The 15422-nt window shown below is 38.4% G+C and overlaps 1 protein-coding gene across 1 annotated transcript in view; it reads right to left on the bottom strand.

Annotated features, from left to right (window-relative positions):
* Positions 1-12835, bottom strand: part of clmpa (CXADR like membrane protein a) — a 49348-nt gene extending 36513 nt beyond the window's left edge. The window contains exon 1 of the mRNA XM_023404652.2: positions 12539-12835. Coding sequence (XP_023260420.1) covers positions 12539-12572 — 34 coding nt within the window. The 5' untranslated portion in view covers positions 12573-12835. The remainder of the gene's footprint in view (positions 1-12538) is intronic.
* Positions 12836-15422: the final 2587 nt, after the last annotated feature.

Raw genomic sequence — 15422 nt, 5'->3', positions numbered from 1 at the left:
GTCAGTTGGCTAGAGTGCGTGAAGCAGTAAAAAATAACCTTTATTTTTATTTTTAACTCGAGCTCGCGGCCAAACCGTAAAAAGGAGACAAATAATTCTTTCTGAAAATGTAGACATAGTTGTTGGGATTCATAAAATGTAACTTTTACAGGCAGGGTCTGCACAAAATTTAAACGAAGGTGCCAGCAATACCTGTCTCACTCTCATTGACACCTAATGTAATCGTCTTTTTTTTCAAAAGAATCTCACTCTGTCTTCGCACTGAGCTTCCTCACTCATTTTAAGGAATATCTGAATAAAATAGAGACTGTAAAAAACTTCTGACTTCAGTGTCTGTCACGGTCTTTTCAGTTTTTGAAAAGAAGTAACTGTTTTCTCATAATTTGCAATTGTTTGAAGCCATGTAGAAACCAAATTCTGGGCAGATTTTCACATTGCCATGGCAACGGCAGCTCCTGACCTGCGTGCGTGCGTGCGTGCGTGCGCCTAGTAAGATATTCCATTAATATGTCCCTGAGAAACTGGTCAGTGTGTCACTATAAGACAGCTGCCTGTGACTGAGATTGGGCCTTATATCAGACAAGAAAGAAGTGTATTTTATGTCACAATAAACAATTAATGTATCACATGGTTAGTCTTGGTCATACAACCTTTCTTTGAATCTTAAATAGCACCCAGCTAAGAAGAGTTTGACCATGATATGTGACATGTACAACAAACTTCCTGTCTGCCTGCAGCATCAAGCAACATAATGACACAGAAAGAATTTATCTGATGAAGCACTTCGACTTTGGAGTGTTTACAAGATAGTTTGTTAGAGTGAGTTTTTTTTCCTGGGCATGTACGTAAATGAGTATAAATATGCACATGCTGCTATTAATTGAAAATATGGCCATATAGATACATGTATTGGTATATAAACATAGAATATGTTGGTGTATTAATTGTGTTGGGTGTAAAACACAGTCTTGCTTTGATGTCCCTGATAAAACAACAGAGATGTACAGCATGTCAGATGTCAGAAGTGAAAGAGGGAGGAACTATTCACAAAACCCATTTACACACATCTCTTCATGAGAAATTGGTGATTTGTTAATATAAATTTAATATATAATGAAATATGATGAACACAAAGAGAGTGGGAAACAATGAAAGAGAAAAAAAGATCTGAGCACACACTGAGATTCAATGAATTAGGTATATAATTATTTATACATATAACATATATGTATTTATACAAATGCATAATATAACAATTACACATACATGGAGTCTATTATTCACATATATGTGATATATGTCATTAATATATGTTGTGGCAGAAAGAGAATTAAAAAAACAAAGAGCAGCATAGCCCTTTACCTCCCAGAAGGAAAGGAAGGGGTAGGTAGGAGAGGAGATAAATGAGACACACCTTGTGAGCTGGGAGAAGGGAAAAAGTCTGACAAAGAGCAGCATGGAGGAGAGCAGAGAGGAGTGAGAGTGAAAAGGAGGAGATAATCTCAAGAAACCTAATCCAGTTTCTGGACATCTACCGAACCTCTTAAAGAATATGGGGAACTACATAAAAGTAAAAAGAGTGGCAGTAGTACAAAAGGACTGGCTGGATTTTCCTGGATCACCCTAAACAATCCTGGGCGGAGGAAGTGTGCTGATGCCGGAGTGTGTTTGGGAGGAAAGTTTGTCTGTCTTCCCTTGGATATGCTCGGAAGTTGTTCCCTGCCTAAGTGCTAAGTCTTTCGCCTGCAACTCTCCTGGCATGCCCTACTCTCTCCCTTTTAACCCTCAAACCCCTCAACCAAACTGAACCTACTACACTGCCCCTTTCCCTGCCTCTTTGGTCCAAATCACAAAAACACACACACACACACACACACACACACACACACACATACACACACACACTGAACAGAACTGAACACAATTGACCTGAACACAACTGAACTGAACTGAACCCATTCACACTCATCAGCAGAAAACTCACAACAATCACTATACCAGAAACTATTTTGATTAAACTTAGGAACTGTATTTAAATGTGATTTATTTCTGATTCTTATATAGATATGGGATATATAATTGGATAAAAAGAGAGAAAAGAGAAAAAATAACTGAAAAAGATTTAATTTGGAATAAATACAGTTAAAAGACCCAGTGTTGGGGTCATTTGAAAGCCCTGACTAATAATGTCAATTTAATATACAGGTCATTGATGCCCTTCAATTAGGCGGTGAGGGAAAGGATGTGTAAGAACAGGACACTTGGAGGGAAACTTGAAGCAAAACCCTGATCACAGGAACCCTGGTGAAAATGAAAATCTGAGGAAGAGTTCTAGGCTGACAGGACTGACTGACTGACATTTTATACTTTTATTACCTTTCTCTTTTGTTCCCAGCCAAGTTTTCATTTTAGCTTAAAAATATCAGAATCCAATAACTACAAGTGAGTGTATGCCAGATGCTGTGGTTTATAACTTACAGGTAAGGACATAAGACCTTGAAATTGATGGACTTTGTGCTGCATCCCAGTAGAGATTATTTTTGATCCATTATATTAGGCCACAAATACAAGACTTGCATTTAATTTACAACTTCAAAGTAGACGTAGTTGCTTTTTGTTTTCAAGGCCAGACCCAAAGATCCTGGTAGAGTTTGGGTTATCTGCTGTATTGGTCCTGCTTTAAAGCAGAGCCAAAGTGTGAATGTACTTACAATTTTTTGAATGAAAACACCAATCTTTAAGTGATAGTTCCGGTTATTGGATGTGAGGTTGTGTGAGGTACTTATCTATAGTCAGTGTATTACCAGCAGTAGATTCAGATCAGTGCACTGCCAGTTTCGTGAAGCAGCAGGAACATCTGCACAGAGTGATGAGCTGCAGGGCCATACAAAAAAATATGTATTTTAGTCACAGTAAAAAGCTAATATCAGTTGAAGTGTACATTTTATGTTGAATATTTTCACCACTTTGTCTTGCCGTCCAATAGCCCTTTCCTTTAGAACTACATTTTCTCAAATGTTGAACTACAGTATTCCTATGAACAAGTGCACCTACACTACACTTAGGTCTGTCTGACAGAGTAATACAGTGTAAGTTGTGCTTGTGTGTAGGAATATAGTGGTTCAATGGCTCTCAAACTTTAGTTCCAAAGGAAAGGGCTGTCTGACAGCAAGATAAAGTGGTGAAATATTCAAAATAAAATTTCAACTGTGCACCCAAAACATTCATGATTTTTGAACGTGAAGAAATTCACAGTTTTCAGCTGGCAACAGTAAAGTAATAAAATGAAGTAATAAAAGTCATGGGATTCACAATCATGGATTACCTGTGTATCTTTTTTCTTTTATATTTATCCTCCCAAAATACTCTTTTAGAATTATTTCCGTTGACATACAGTCATTTTAACATCGTCTTTAAATTGTCATATATGAGGCAATTTAAAGAGTTTTGGATTCCTGTTCCTTTCAGCATGACTCCTCTTTTCCAAAATCAGAGATGAAGTAAGAGTCAGGTGTAAATAATGAGCAAAGAAGTGCGGTCTTGAAGGTGTGTGGAATGCGTCTCTAATATGTGGGCATTTTTGTGTACTGTAATGTTTTTGGTCAGGGCTATAAATGTCACAAAAAATAATGAGGAATTATTTTGACAAATCCCAATCCTATATCTTTGGAGGATATAGGAAGAGGAATAATTTGTTGCATTATATGCTTGGAGCACCAGAATGTCATTCAATCAGAGGATGACCGGGATCCAAGCAGACCTCACGGGATGGGGTTATCCATTGAGGTGAGGAGAATCAGCGATACTGCCAAAAATATGTTATGTTGTCAGATCTAGGGTGTTGCTGTTGAATTCAAAATCAGTCCTGGAATTTTCACCTTCAGTGAAAACGGTAAGCTGTAAAATAACAGTGGTATTGACAGTGATTGGAAGAATCAAAGAAAATGGTAAACTAATCAACAATAACTATAAAAAGGAACGCTTCACCATATCACATGTTGAACATAACCAAGGCGGTGCATCCGTATTGTGTTTGTTTGCTAATTATGGCAGTGCATCCTTGTAGGTATGGTGAATTTTCATTGCAAATTAATTCCTAATGTATGGTATGTTGAATGTAATGTGCCTGTTATTACTCATAAATGTGACAGAATATTGTATGATATTAAAATCTTTTATTTGACTACCTAGAATCCTGAAATATATTTTTTATCAAAGGAAATATTTATCACTTTGTAACCCAGCAAAATGGAACTTCAGATGAGTAAGAAGATGATCAGGATCCAAGTGTGATTGACAGCCCTGTATAAGGGGTCAATAAATAGTTTGAGTATGAAAATGACGTGAATCATATGCTATGACTTATGGAAGATTTTGGAGTGACGTGTTAGACAGTGCTCTCCACCACCATCATCAAAACACCACAAGTTCATGTGTTCATCCTCCAGTAGAGATCAGAGACTTGGAGAATCGGTCTGTTCTGGAAGCACTTAGAGTTCACAGACTACCAGGAATTCAGGATTCATGAGGTGTGATTTTTGCCTTGTCCACAGATTCAGGATTTTGACCATTTACATGTGTTAGTGCATTAACACAATTATCACTTGCTTAAATCTCTGGAGTTTGTTCAAAGTCTAAGACATTTGGGAAGAACTGGGTCCTTTAACTTCTGTCATTGACATTGAATAGGCAATTAGTATTTCATTTGGTCTTTGGAGTGAGAATTGGAATGGGACAAATGAAGACTTAAAGGAATTAGATTTATCAGAGATGCACATTTAGAAATTATTTTCTTATCTGTTTTGTACAAGTAAGTTCCCATAGTGAACAGAAAACAACGGAAAGCCAAGAAGAATCAAGTGATGGTGACATCTGTGAGGATAATTGACATGACAAAGAACAAACATGCAATGAAATTGAGAAAACACCCAGCAATAAAAGGCATGTACAACCTCTAGGAACAGTGTCACAATACAGTGAGAAAGAACTACATGAACAAAGAAGAAAAGAGCATGAGCTGCTCCTTCTACCATTAAAATCAAAACATCGATTGGAAGAAGCAATCGAGAACATACTTAGTCACACTCAGTGTTAACCACTAAATATCACTTTTACAAAAACAAAGTGATTACAAGGACTATATGCTTGTCAAGCATTTTTGTTGAGATTGTACTATCTTGATGGAAGCTAGAGGTGAAAGTTACAGAAGTTGCTGTAAAGAGTTGGATGCAAAGGAGAACATAAAATCAGAAAACTTTCATTGTTCTCCCTCTTGAAGCACAACTATGCAACATTATTGCACGGCACAAATTATCGCAATTGACAGGTGATAACCAGGCTAAATTAAATCCCGACTCAATTGATGACATATGTGATGGTCTTCTCTACAAGAAAGCCTGGAAAACTTTAACACCTCGAAATGATTGTCACAACTTTTCAATCACCTTTTGCTGTGATGGTGTACCTTTATCCAAATCCTCTTCAGAGTCTATATGGCCCCTGTTGTGCACTCTAAACGAACTTCTGCCCCATCTGAAATCAGACCACATCATGTAAACAGCATTGTGGATTGGAACTAGAAAGCCCCCGATGAATATCTATTTCGACCCATTTGTAAAAGATTGTATTGATCTTCATGAGCGTGGCTTTGATTGGGTTACTTCCAATGCTGTTCATGGTACCAGCAAAGTGTATGCTTTAATATTTGTGAGTGATTCTGTTGCCCGTCTGCTCCTACAGAACTTCAAAAAGTTTAATGGAGAGTTTGGATGTTATTTTTGTCTTCAAAAGGGAATACTGGTAAAACGTGGTCAGGGGAAGGCCAGGGTTCACCCCTACAAGGAGAATGTACAACTTAGATGTCAAAGTCAGACTTTGGAGCTTGTTACAAGGGCTGCTGAGGCAGGCACACCAAGGTCCTTCTGTGTGGTCCCTTTTACCTGGATTTGATATAATTGAGGGATGTGTCCTTGACTATATGCACAGTGTCCTCCTTGGATTTACAAGATCTATCACTTCACTCTAGTTTAACTCTGAAAAGCATCAGTCTCCTTGGTACATAGGTAGGTCCATTCCACAAATTGACCAACTACTGTTAAAGATCAAACCTCCACGTAATGTCTCCAGAACACCTCGACCCACAAAAGAAAGGCGGTACTGGAAAGTCCATGAATGGCTGATGTGGCTACTTTTCTATAGCATTCAAATTCTCAAGGGGATTCAACCTGACAGACAATATGTGAATCCTGACCTCTCTGCGCCATGCATGAACACACACACACACACACCCAACCTCCCTTCCTCTGTCCCTCTCTAGATAAGAGTCATAAACTACAACCCACATTCCAATCCTGGGTAGTGACCAGCAGAACTCTCTTCACAGACACAGATCTGAGGAAGAATGTAAAATTAAATATCTAGCTGTTCTGTAACTCATGTTTCTATGTAATAGTTCAATCCCAAACTTCTATCCCATAGAATGTTTGAAATGTAATGTAGATTTTAAGACAATGTCCTTTATGTGACCATACTGTCAGCATCCTTCACACATGGTAACACACACAACATGACATCCATAATGTGAAGAATTGCTCTGTTGAGGCCTTGTTGGCCTATACTGACATATCAGTCTTGAGATTTGCAAATCTGCGGGTAGGCAGTTCTTGATCTGGGACAAAGCTTTAAAATGGTAACCTATATTCAATGATAAGATGAGATCTCTTTCAGATAAAAGTCAAGGACATGTAGACTATACATCTGGCTGCAGGAGGGCTTTATTTTAGCCTAACCTTTCACAGAAGACATGGGGTGCCATCTGTATGCAAAATAAGCAGAAAGGAGAAAACTAAGAGGGACTGCAGGAGCAAGAGAGTCAGGAAATTTGAGTGTAGGAGAGAGAAGAAAACTTAATTTAGCAGCATAGCAGTTCCCTAATGTCAGCTTAATTGGTGACTTGATAGCCTCAGAAAACAGGGATCAATTGACTCTATTTGCTTTTAATTTCCAGAGAAAATATGTGCTTCATTCCTAATACTCTGCAGCCAGTGGTTTTTAATCGCACACTCCATGCCATTGAAGCACTCACGGACTCAGTCAATGCAGCTGTAGTTCATGCAGACAAGACTAAGCCTATTAATTATACCTGCAACACCAACTGATTCATGTTCATTTTCATTCACCTTAATACAGAAGTTATTTGGTTATGTAAGGGTTAGGCTGTTATAGTCCTTGTGGATTCAATAAAGCATAAATTCAAAAGGAGCTGTGCTTCCTGGTTGTTTCTTCAGTCCTTGTATGAACAGTACTTTGAAAGAGAACCTTTCAGACAGCAAACATGCCCTGCAGCTGTGTTGTCAGGTTGATCAAATATTGTTGATTTACAGTGTCACATTCAAAAACTCTGCATCAGTCAAGCCTCCAAACAAAAACAGGCATAAATTACATTTACTGCAGTTATGGGCAGCCAGATCATTGGTACTGACATGAATGCAGCATTTCATCTGTCCAAACTGAGCATGGACACACTATTAGCAATCTTCCTCTTGATGGCTCCACAGTGATCCAGATGAACGTTAATGACCAGACCGTGAATCACCAGCCACCAGCATGATTGCTGTCATTCAGGAATGTTTGCTTCTAACAAACAACTGTTTCAGGGACAACCAAACCCCATGAGCACAGTGCTAAATTACTGCAGCACATTTGAGAAAACACACCCACATTCATGACTTAATATTGCAAGACAAATATTTCTGAATGAATATCAACCTCATTTTTCACAGCGAAAACACAAAGAACATATTGTCTCCATTACAAGAAACTGGAGTCATACCAAAGCCTCTCTCTCAAAAGACAGGCAGAGACAATGCTTTAAATACCAAAATATGACAGGTGGATTTTGGAATATTAAAACCATTTTGAAACTGCTTTGCATAACAAAATACTGCAATTTGGTAGAATACTTCCAGTTCCCCTCGATCCGGGAAACTGGCTCATGAATATCAGCTGATAAAACATTCTCCTTGTTTTAAATCCCTCATAACAAGAAAAATAGCTCTTGCAGAGCATCATATGAAAAAAGTATTATTCTTACAACCATCCGGAAGATTTAAATAATGTAACTAGAAAACAATGGCAACACCCAATGGAATATTTGAGCGAAATAAAGCAAAAACAGACAAACATCAGGTCATTTTCTCTGCCTGTAGTTTTCACTAGGTGTCCTCTAACATGTGCTTGAAATGGATAAACACCAAACAAAATATATCTTCATTAAAATGAGCAAACTCCTTAAGGTTCCTATCATGTAAGTAAGCATAGAGTAGAAGCCTTTAATCTCTGTACAATAAATACAAGGCCTCATGCTCTTTGGCTGCAACACAGCTGATAGCCACTGGCTTATATGGATTGGATGTCTCCAGTTGTGCTTTCAGAGACAGAGGGAGACTGTCCGGGTTGTTTGGATGGACAGAGTATGGGCAGTGAGGAGGATGGAATGGGTGAAGGGCACATGTACAGTCTCTTACCTATGTAAGATAAAAAAATATAGCCTGCTATTATTCTGCTATGTATTTGCTGCATCATACCACTTTCTTTTATATTTATATACCATTCAATACCGCACCACTCAAACGTGCCATAGCAACAACTTGAGACTTGACTTCCAGTTTATTTCTATCAGTTAGGAATAATTGTTCTCAACAAAGTTCCAGGTCTTATCTGATACTCTCAGTTGAGTCAAACTCGATATATCATATTGTTATAACCAAAACTTTACAAATAAGATCCAAGTGGTAATAAACTGAAATTATCTTGTAAATTGTTAACAGATCTAATTTATTCCAACAATGTAACAATGTAGCAAAGTAACACCACTGTAATGCCACTGTATTAGAGTGGAGGAAATATCAGAGAGATAGGTGATAAACTGTACGAATAAAACAAAAACTCCTTACATGCACTTACTTGAGGTATGTGAGAATATATGTGTTTTGTAATTTGGGTGAAACAGCCTTTAAATATATATTCAGATGCTGGCAACTACAAGGTAAGGCTCAAGGTGAATCTGGACTAATTCAAAGAAGAGATGGCATGTGCATCAGAGTAAGAGAGGCGTTAAGTCCATGGACACTCCAGTTCAATCTTAAAGTGAAACAACAGATTTAAACCTGTCTACCTATCTGTGTCTCTTGACTATCAAAGTCATCTATGAGACACACTGCAGAGGCAGAAAGAAGAGACAAGAGGGAAAGAGAGGGATGAAGGAGAGATGAGGAAGGGCGGCTGCCAGAGATTCAAGACCAGAGTGCTGCAACATGTCACATCCCACCTCTGGCACTGGAGACTTCTTTCATCTCCACACTTGACAGATCCTTTGGCCTGCCACTGGTGATCTGCTCTATATATAGAGACGGGGGACAGATACAGCTTAACCCATTGTTTGTGTGATCAACTCACTGAAGCCACCTGACACACAGTGCACGTCAGATTACACAGTAGGTGCAGGCGCCAATCGATCTTTGAGGATATCTGTGATATATCTCTGTACTGCACAGGACAGCAGGCACAACAATTTGTACAACAAAGGTCACACAGAAAGTGAATTAAAAAATATAGTGAAAACTGAAAAGCAACTGCGTGAAGAAGACAAATCCAAAGCAAGAGTTAGATAATGTATGTTTAGCAGCAAGGACAGAAGAGCCTAATTTTTCATGATCCCCTTGGACCATAAATCCAGCAAGTTATTCATTCAGTCTCTGACAATTACAAGAATTTAATCAGGCTAGCTTTGTTATTCTCGCATTAATAGCAGATAAAAAATTATCCTGTAAAATTGAAATTGTATGATACTGGCCTTTGACACTGTATTACATTGATTCTCAAGGTCACAAGAGCAGGCAGTTGTTGGATGAGAATAGCTTTCAGCACAGCATGCCTAGAAAATATTCCTACCTATTGTATGAGCTGTGCTTCAATGTGAGAGGTGAATTGCCACAAACTCAGCACTGTAGACTACCCTTAAATACATTTTCAATTAAGTAATATGTAGAGCTTTCAGAGAAAATGCAACTGTTTTCATTCTAACTAAATTCTAATTGTGATGCCATCAGATTTATTGAGCTGTATTTAATCTGTGGCAAAATCAAGGACAAGTTTTCAACTGCAGAGCGAAGGAGGCAGTGCCATGAGGTAGAACATGTTGTTTTTGCCATGGCCTGTCGAACTCACTCCCATAATGCAACTAATGAAAGCTCCCATCACCCCATGGACAACTAGACTAATTGTAATGTCAAGGCCCTGTGTTGTTGCAACAGCTGAGCGTGAGGCTGAGATGTGTTCATACATGTCTGATGTATGTGTTTGAACTTACACACAGGCAGTGGAAACCAACGAGAGGCATATTTATTTTCTATAGATGTGAATTTCACAGTGGACCTAAACATGATGTGGTTTGTCAACAAAGTAAACAACTTTGTAGAGCTAATGAACAAAAATGAATCACCTCGCATATCGGTGGATTGCTATTTCGTTTGCACCACAGGGTAGTAACACAAGAGGAGTGACAAAGAAAGATTTTGTGCTTCCCCTAGATCAGTGATATCAGATGTATGTTATTTTGACTTCATTCACTTCTTAATGAACATGGAATTATATTTCAGAAGGCACAAAGGTGAGTGTGAGCAGTAACTCCAGTTATAACAATTAGTGCAGCACTGTCATAGTAAAATAAATACTACAATCATTATGTTCGACAGCCAGCTTGGTTTTAGTTTTTGTGATCTTAGAGTGGCAATCTCAAATAAATGTCTGTTAAGTCACTATCTATCACTGAATGAGGTAATACAATGTTGATTGAGCCTATGACCCACTAATTAAAGTATTGCAATATATATATTTGCAATCTATATATTTGCAGTATTAAGAACTTGGTGTCTGTGGCAATATTTGTTTAATTGCTGCTAATGCAAACCAAACATTTCCTACTGCTACAGCTTCAAAAGAAAAGGATTTTACTGTCAAAACACAAGTTGACTTTTATTATGACATGGTCACAGATAATCTATTTGTTTGTCTGTAAACTGAGCACTTACCTACGGAAGGCCTGAGAGGCAAGGGAATTTTTTTCTTTGCAAGGATAATTTTTCTAAGTTTTACACCCACAAGAGGCAAGTGATTTTTTTATTATAACTATAACATTTATTCACTTGCCTCTCAGGGGTCGTTTTTTTGGTTTGGTGTAATTTCCATCATTCGTATTTTGCTTTTGAATTAAAGACCACAGGTGACTGAAATCAATGGAGAGAGTGAACAGGAAGTAAAATGAAACATATTGTTCCAAATTTATAGGCAAGAGATGGAACATTAGTACATAACTTGCTAACACACATTATAGGTACCTTGTGTTAGCGCATGGAGAAATTAAATATCACCAACAGGGAAACATGAAAGCTTTTAGTCAAGATTTAGCCTGGGGTAGTGGTTTAAATTCACTTCCCTCTTGGGGGTGATTATATAGATAAAAAATAAATTGAAAAACAATCCTTGCAAAAAAAAAAATTTCACTTGCCTTTCAGGGCTTCCATACTACCACTACTGTTAATCAAAAATGCATCTACAAAATAAGACAAAGGTCATATTTGTCTTCCTGTGCCAAGTTACCAACTCTTTCACCGTGCCCTTTTGTTCGCATATGCTTATATCATTTTTACAAAGCAATTTAGAAATGCTGCCAACTGTATGGGTTAAGGGTTGAGGCTTTCATCTCTGGGTTGGAAAAACAATAGACACGTTCACAGACCCATGCTGTGTGCGTCATAAATCAGATCACAGTTGCTCTCAGAATGATGGAAAACAGCTAATTGTTACCTGACTTTCTCATTAAAATGACAGTGGTTTATTTTGCTGCCCTGAGAATTCTGTGACCTATTAAACCACATTTGCTGTTATCACCAGTAACTACAGGTATCACCAAATCAACCAGGGCAGAAATCCACCAGATAGCCACTTTAAAGTGTCTGGACAACAGTGAGATTCTTTGGTAATACATGTGCATTTCAACAAAGACACATTTGGGAACTACTCCATGTATATTCCTATTTTATTTCTACATTTATATCTATTTCAACAGTACAATTTCTATTATATTCTTCTAATATATCAATGAGAATCACAGTCAAGTTATAATGGCTTTTGTTATATTGTACTTCGTAGTTATGTTGTTTTCATTTCTTCACCACTGTCATTTGGACATGATGCTCCACAGTGTGTTTATAGTTCAGTTATTGTGGTATCAATAACAATAAATAAATGTATTAATGAATATGCAAATACCGCAATATTTTGTCCTGTACCTTGTTGGATGTAGTTTGCAAACAATGATGCAGCACACCAACCCACAACCCAATACAACTTCTCTGAGCACCTGTCTGAGCACAATAAAAACGTGAATAATTCACCCCCCACTAACCAGCACATACACCACACACAATAGTCTTCAGCATAATATCTGTAATCAGCAGGGAACATGCACTGAACTTACCCAAGAGCAGTGTGAGGAGAGGAGAAGTGGGCATCCTGGCATCCAGTAAGAACAAATCCCAGTAGGAGAGGAAAGGCTCGACTTCACAGTAACTACAGTGTGAGCTGAAAGAGGACTGAAGACTGCTGCATGTCCTCGGCACAACGCGCAGACTACAGCGTCAGCATCCTCACTAATTCAAATGCAGCAGCATCTTTCTGCTTTGTTACACTGATCGCCATCAAAGCGACTCTTCTCCTTGAGCTCACCCTCAGATGGGGTTCTGGGTGTTTCCCTAATGTACACGAGTCCACACGCAGCCTGTCCCTGTCCGTCCACTGCGTGGAAAAGAGGAGGTGCAACAAAGGTGTGCGCCAAGCAATCGGTAAAAGGGGGGGACCTCTACAGTCGATATGGGCGTATACCTATTTTACATGATACAATTCTACTGTAACACTGCGTCCCAACACAAGCATCCTGCTATGGGACAAGAATGTGACATCACGTCAAACAGGGATCCCGCCAATATGTACTATAGGATGGAAAAACATAGGATATTTGCAAACTACAACTATTAAAGAGTCAACCAGATGTTTCTGTTGTAATTATAAGATTATAGTGCATGCATGGTGTTGTGTCTCACAGAATATTTTGTTAAATATATCTCAGACGAATAAACGACAGAGAATGAAGCTATGGAACTATGATGGCTATTTTACTGGAGCCAGGGATGACATGTCTGCTCTTGAGCAGTATCTTCCATACAGTGATGCCAAAACATGTTAGCGCCCCCTTTAGGTGACAACATAGCACAACATAACACCACAAAACAGAACTGGTTGTAACTATTGTTCTCTAGGTCAGCCGGTTTACATACTTTTCTTTTACACCATATACAAAAATTTAAAAAAAAAAACACATAATATCATTAAAAGATTATCACTACAATCACTTTATAATTGTCCTGGCCCCAAGTAGTGTACACACATTATACACACACTATAAAACCTTCAAGGTTATTTGACAAAAAAATTGAGCAATGCAACTTGTTCTTATTTTTCATATGTATTTCGCAGGTTGTGGACTCCTCGAAACTGCCATCTTTTTGTACGTTGAAACGTGTTCTCTGATAGTAGGTCCACCAGAAAAAGATACTTTCAGTTGTGTCTCTTGCACAACACAGAGTGCAGTCAGTGCTATACAGTGCAAGCACAACAGTTGGTGACATGGCATTCATGATTACCAATCAAATAATGTACCATGCAGCTGTCTGGGAGCTTTTCCATGAACGCAAAAGAGGGAAAAGAAGGAAACAGAAACGGCATGTTTTCAGCTAGAAGGAGGAGTGATTGTCTTCGGTACTTGGCCTGCGGCCTCGTGCCTATGAACGAATCATATACATATCATATTCAGTACATAATCACTCCCTCGTGATATTGCTTAAATATTCTATCGTTGAGCCGAAAGAGCATTCAGCTATCTCAAGCTGGCCATTCTGTGCAACACTGTCTTCTCCTGAAGTGACATGTTCACTCCCTCCGATTTTTATCTGTCAGGAGAAACCATTTACTTATTTATAGTGGAGCATATCCTAAAATTTGCTGATTTTGACCATTTTTACACTATGATATTTTGTCCATGATGGTTTATTTTTCATCTCCTTAGCACTTTGATCAAAGTATTTAAATATTTAAATATAAGTTTTGGTCTTTATAGCTAATTTCCTCCATGACAACTTTAGGTGGTGGGAATTCTTACATAATTTGCCCATTTAAATTTTATTAGGGCTTAAAGTTCTGCATAATTGAGGGCTTCCCGCTTTGAGTGACAGGGGGGTGAGTGTATGCTCGCCACAAGCTTGCATGCACCGAAGACTCGGCTCCACTCGTCAAGTCAAGTCAATTTTTATTTTTATAGCGCCAGTTCACATCATAAGTTATCACAAGGCACTTTTCAAATCGAGCAGGTCTAAACGTTCTGTTTATAATATTATTTACCCACCAAGAGCAAGCGCTAGGCGACAGTGGCAAGGAAAGATTTCCTTTTAAGAGGCAGAAACCTCGAGCAGAACAGAATTCAGGGTGGGCGGCCATCTGCCTCGACCAGTTGGTCGCCTGAAAGGAGACCTAAATTCTAGGAATGGAGCGCACAAGACGAGGTATAAGGTTTAAGCAGATCAGACAGGTATGAAGGAGCAAGTCCATTTAGAACCTTATATGCCATCAAAAGCAGCTTAAAGTCTGATCTGATATGGACAGGAAGCCAATGAAGGGAGACTAAAATCGTTGTAGTATTGTCAAAATTTCTGGATTAAGTAACAATTCTAGCTGCAGCAGTCTGAACCATTTCAAGACTTTTAATATGAGCATGTGGCAGGCCACTGAGGCCAGAAAACAAAACTGATGAAACAAAAGCATGAATTAAGATTTCAGCATCAGTCTTAGAAGACCGAATCCTAGCAATGTTATGTAAATGGAAAAAGCCCGTCTTGGTGATATCTTTAAAGTGCTGATCAAAGCAGAGGGAAGAATCGAAAGTGACACCAAGATTTTTGGCTGTCAGACTATGAGACATCACGCAGTTATCAAGAGTAATTGTTACTTGATCAAACTGGCGTGTATGTTGGGTCGAGCCAATGACCAGCATCTCAGTTTTGTCTGAATTTAGGAGCAAAAAATCATGAGACATCCAGCTTTTCACAGCAGACAAACAGACAAACATGCCCCTCCTCTTTGCCCATTTTTGGATTATCTGGCAAGAGGGCACAAGAGGGCAAATACATCAACTTATGCATGGTATTTTTTGTATTTTTGTCCTCACCTCAAAAAAAGTCATATTTGATACCCACAACTAAGATATACAGTACTTTATACAAGAACTATGAAAATCATTATATTCCCATTCC

The sequence above is a fragment of the Seriola lalandi genome, unplaced genomic scaffold (assembly GCF_002814215.2).
Source record: "Seriola lalandi dorsalis isolate HSWRI2012SDOR001 ecotype SW California unplaced genomic scaffold, Sedor1 jcf7180002054256, whole genome shotgun sequence".
Lineage (NCBI taxonomy): Eukaryota > Metazoa > Chordata > Actinopteri > Carangiformes > Carangidae > Seriola > Seriola lalandi.
This window is presented reverse-complemented; position numbering and strand designations above follow the sequence as displayed.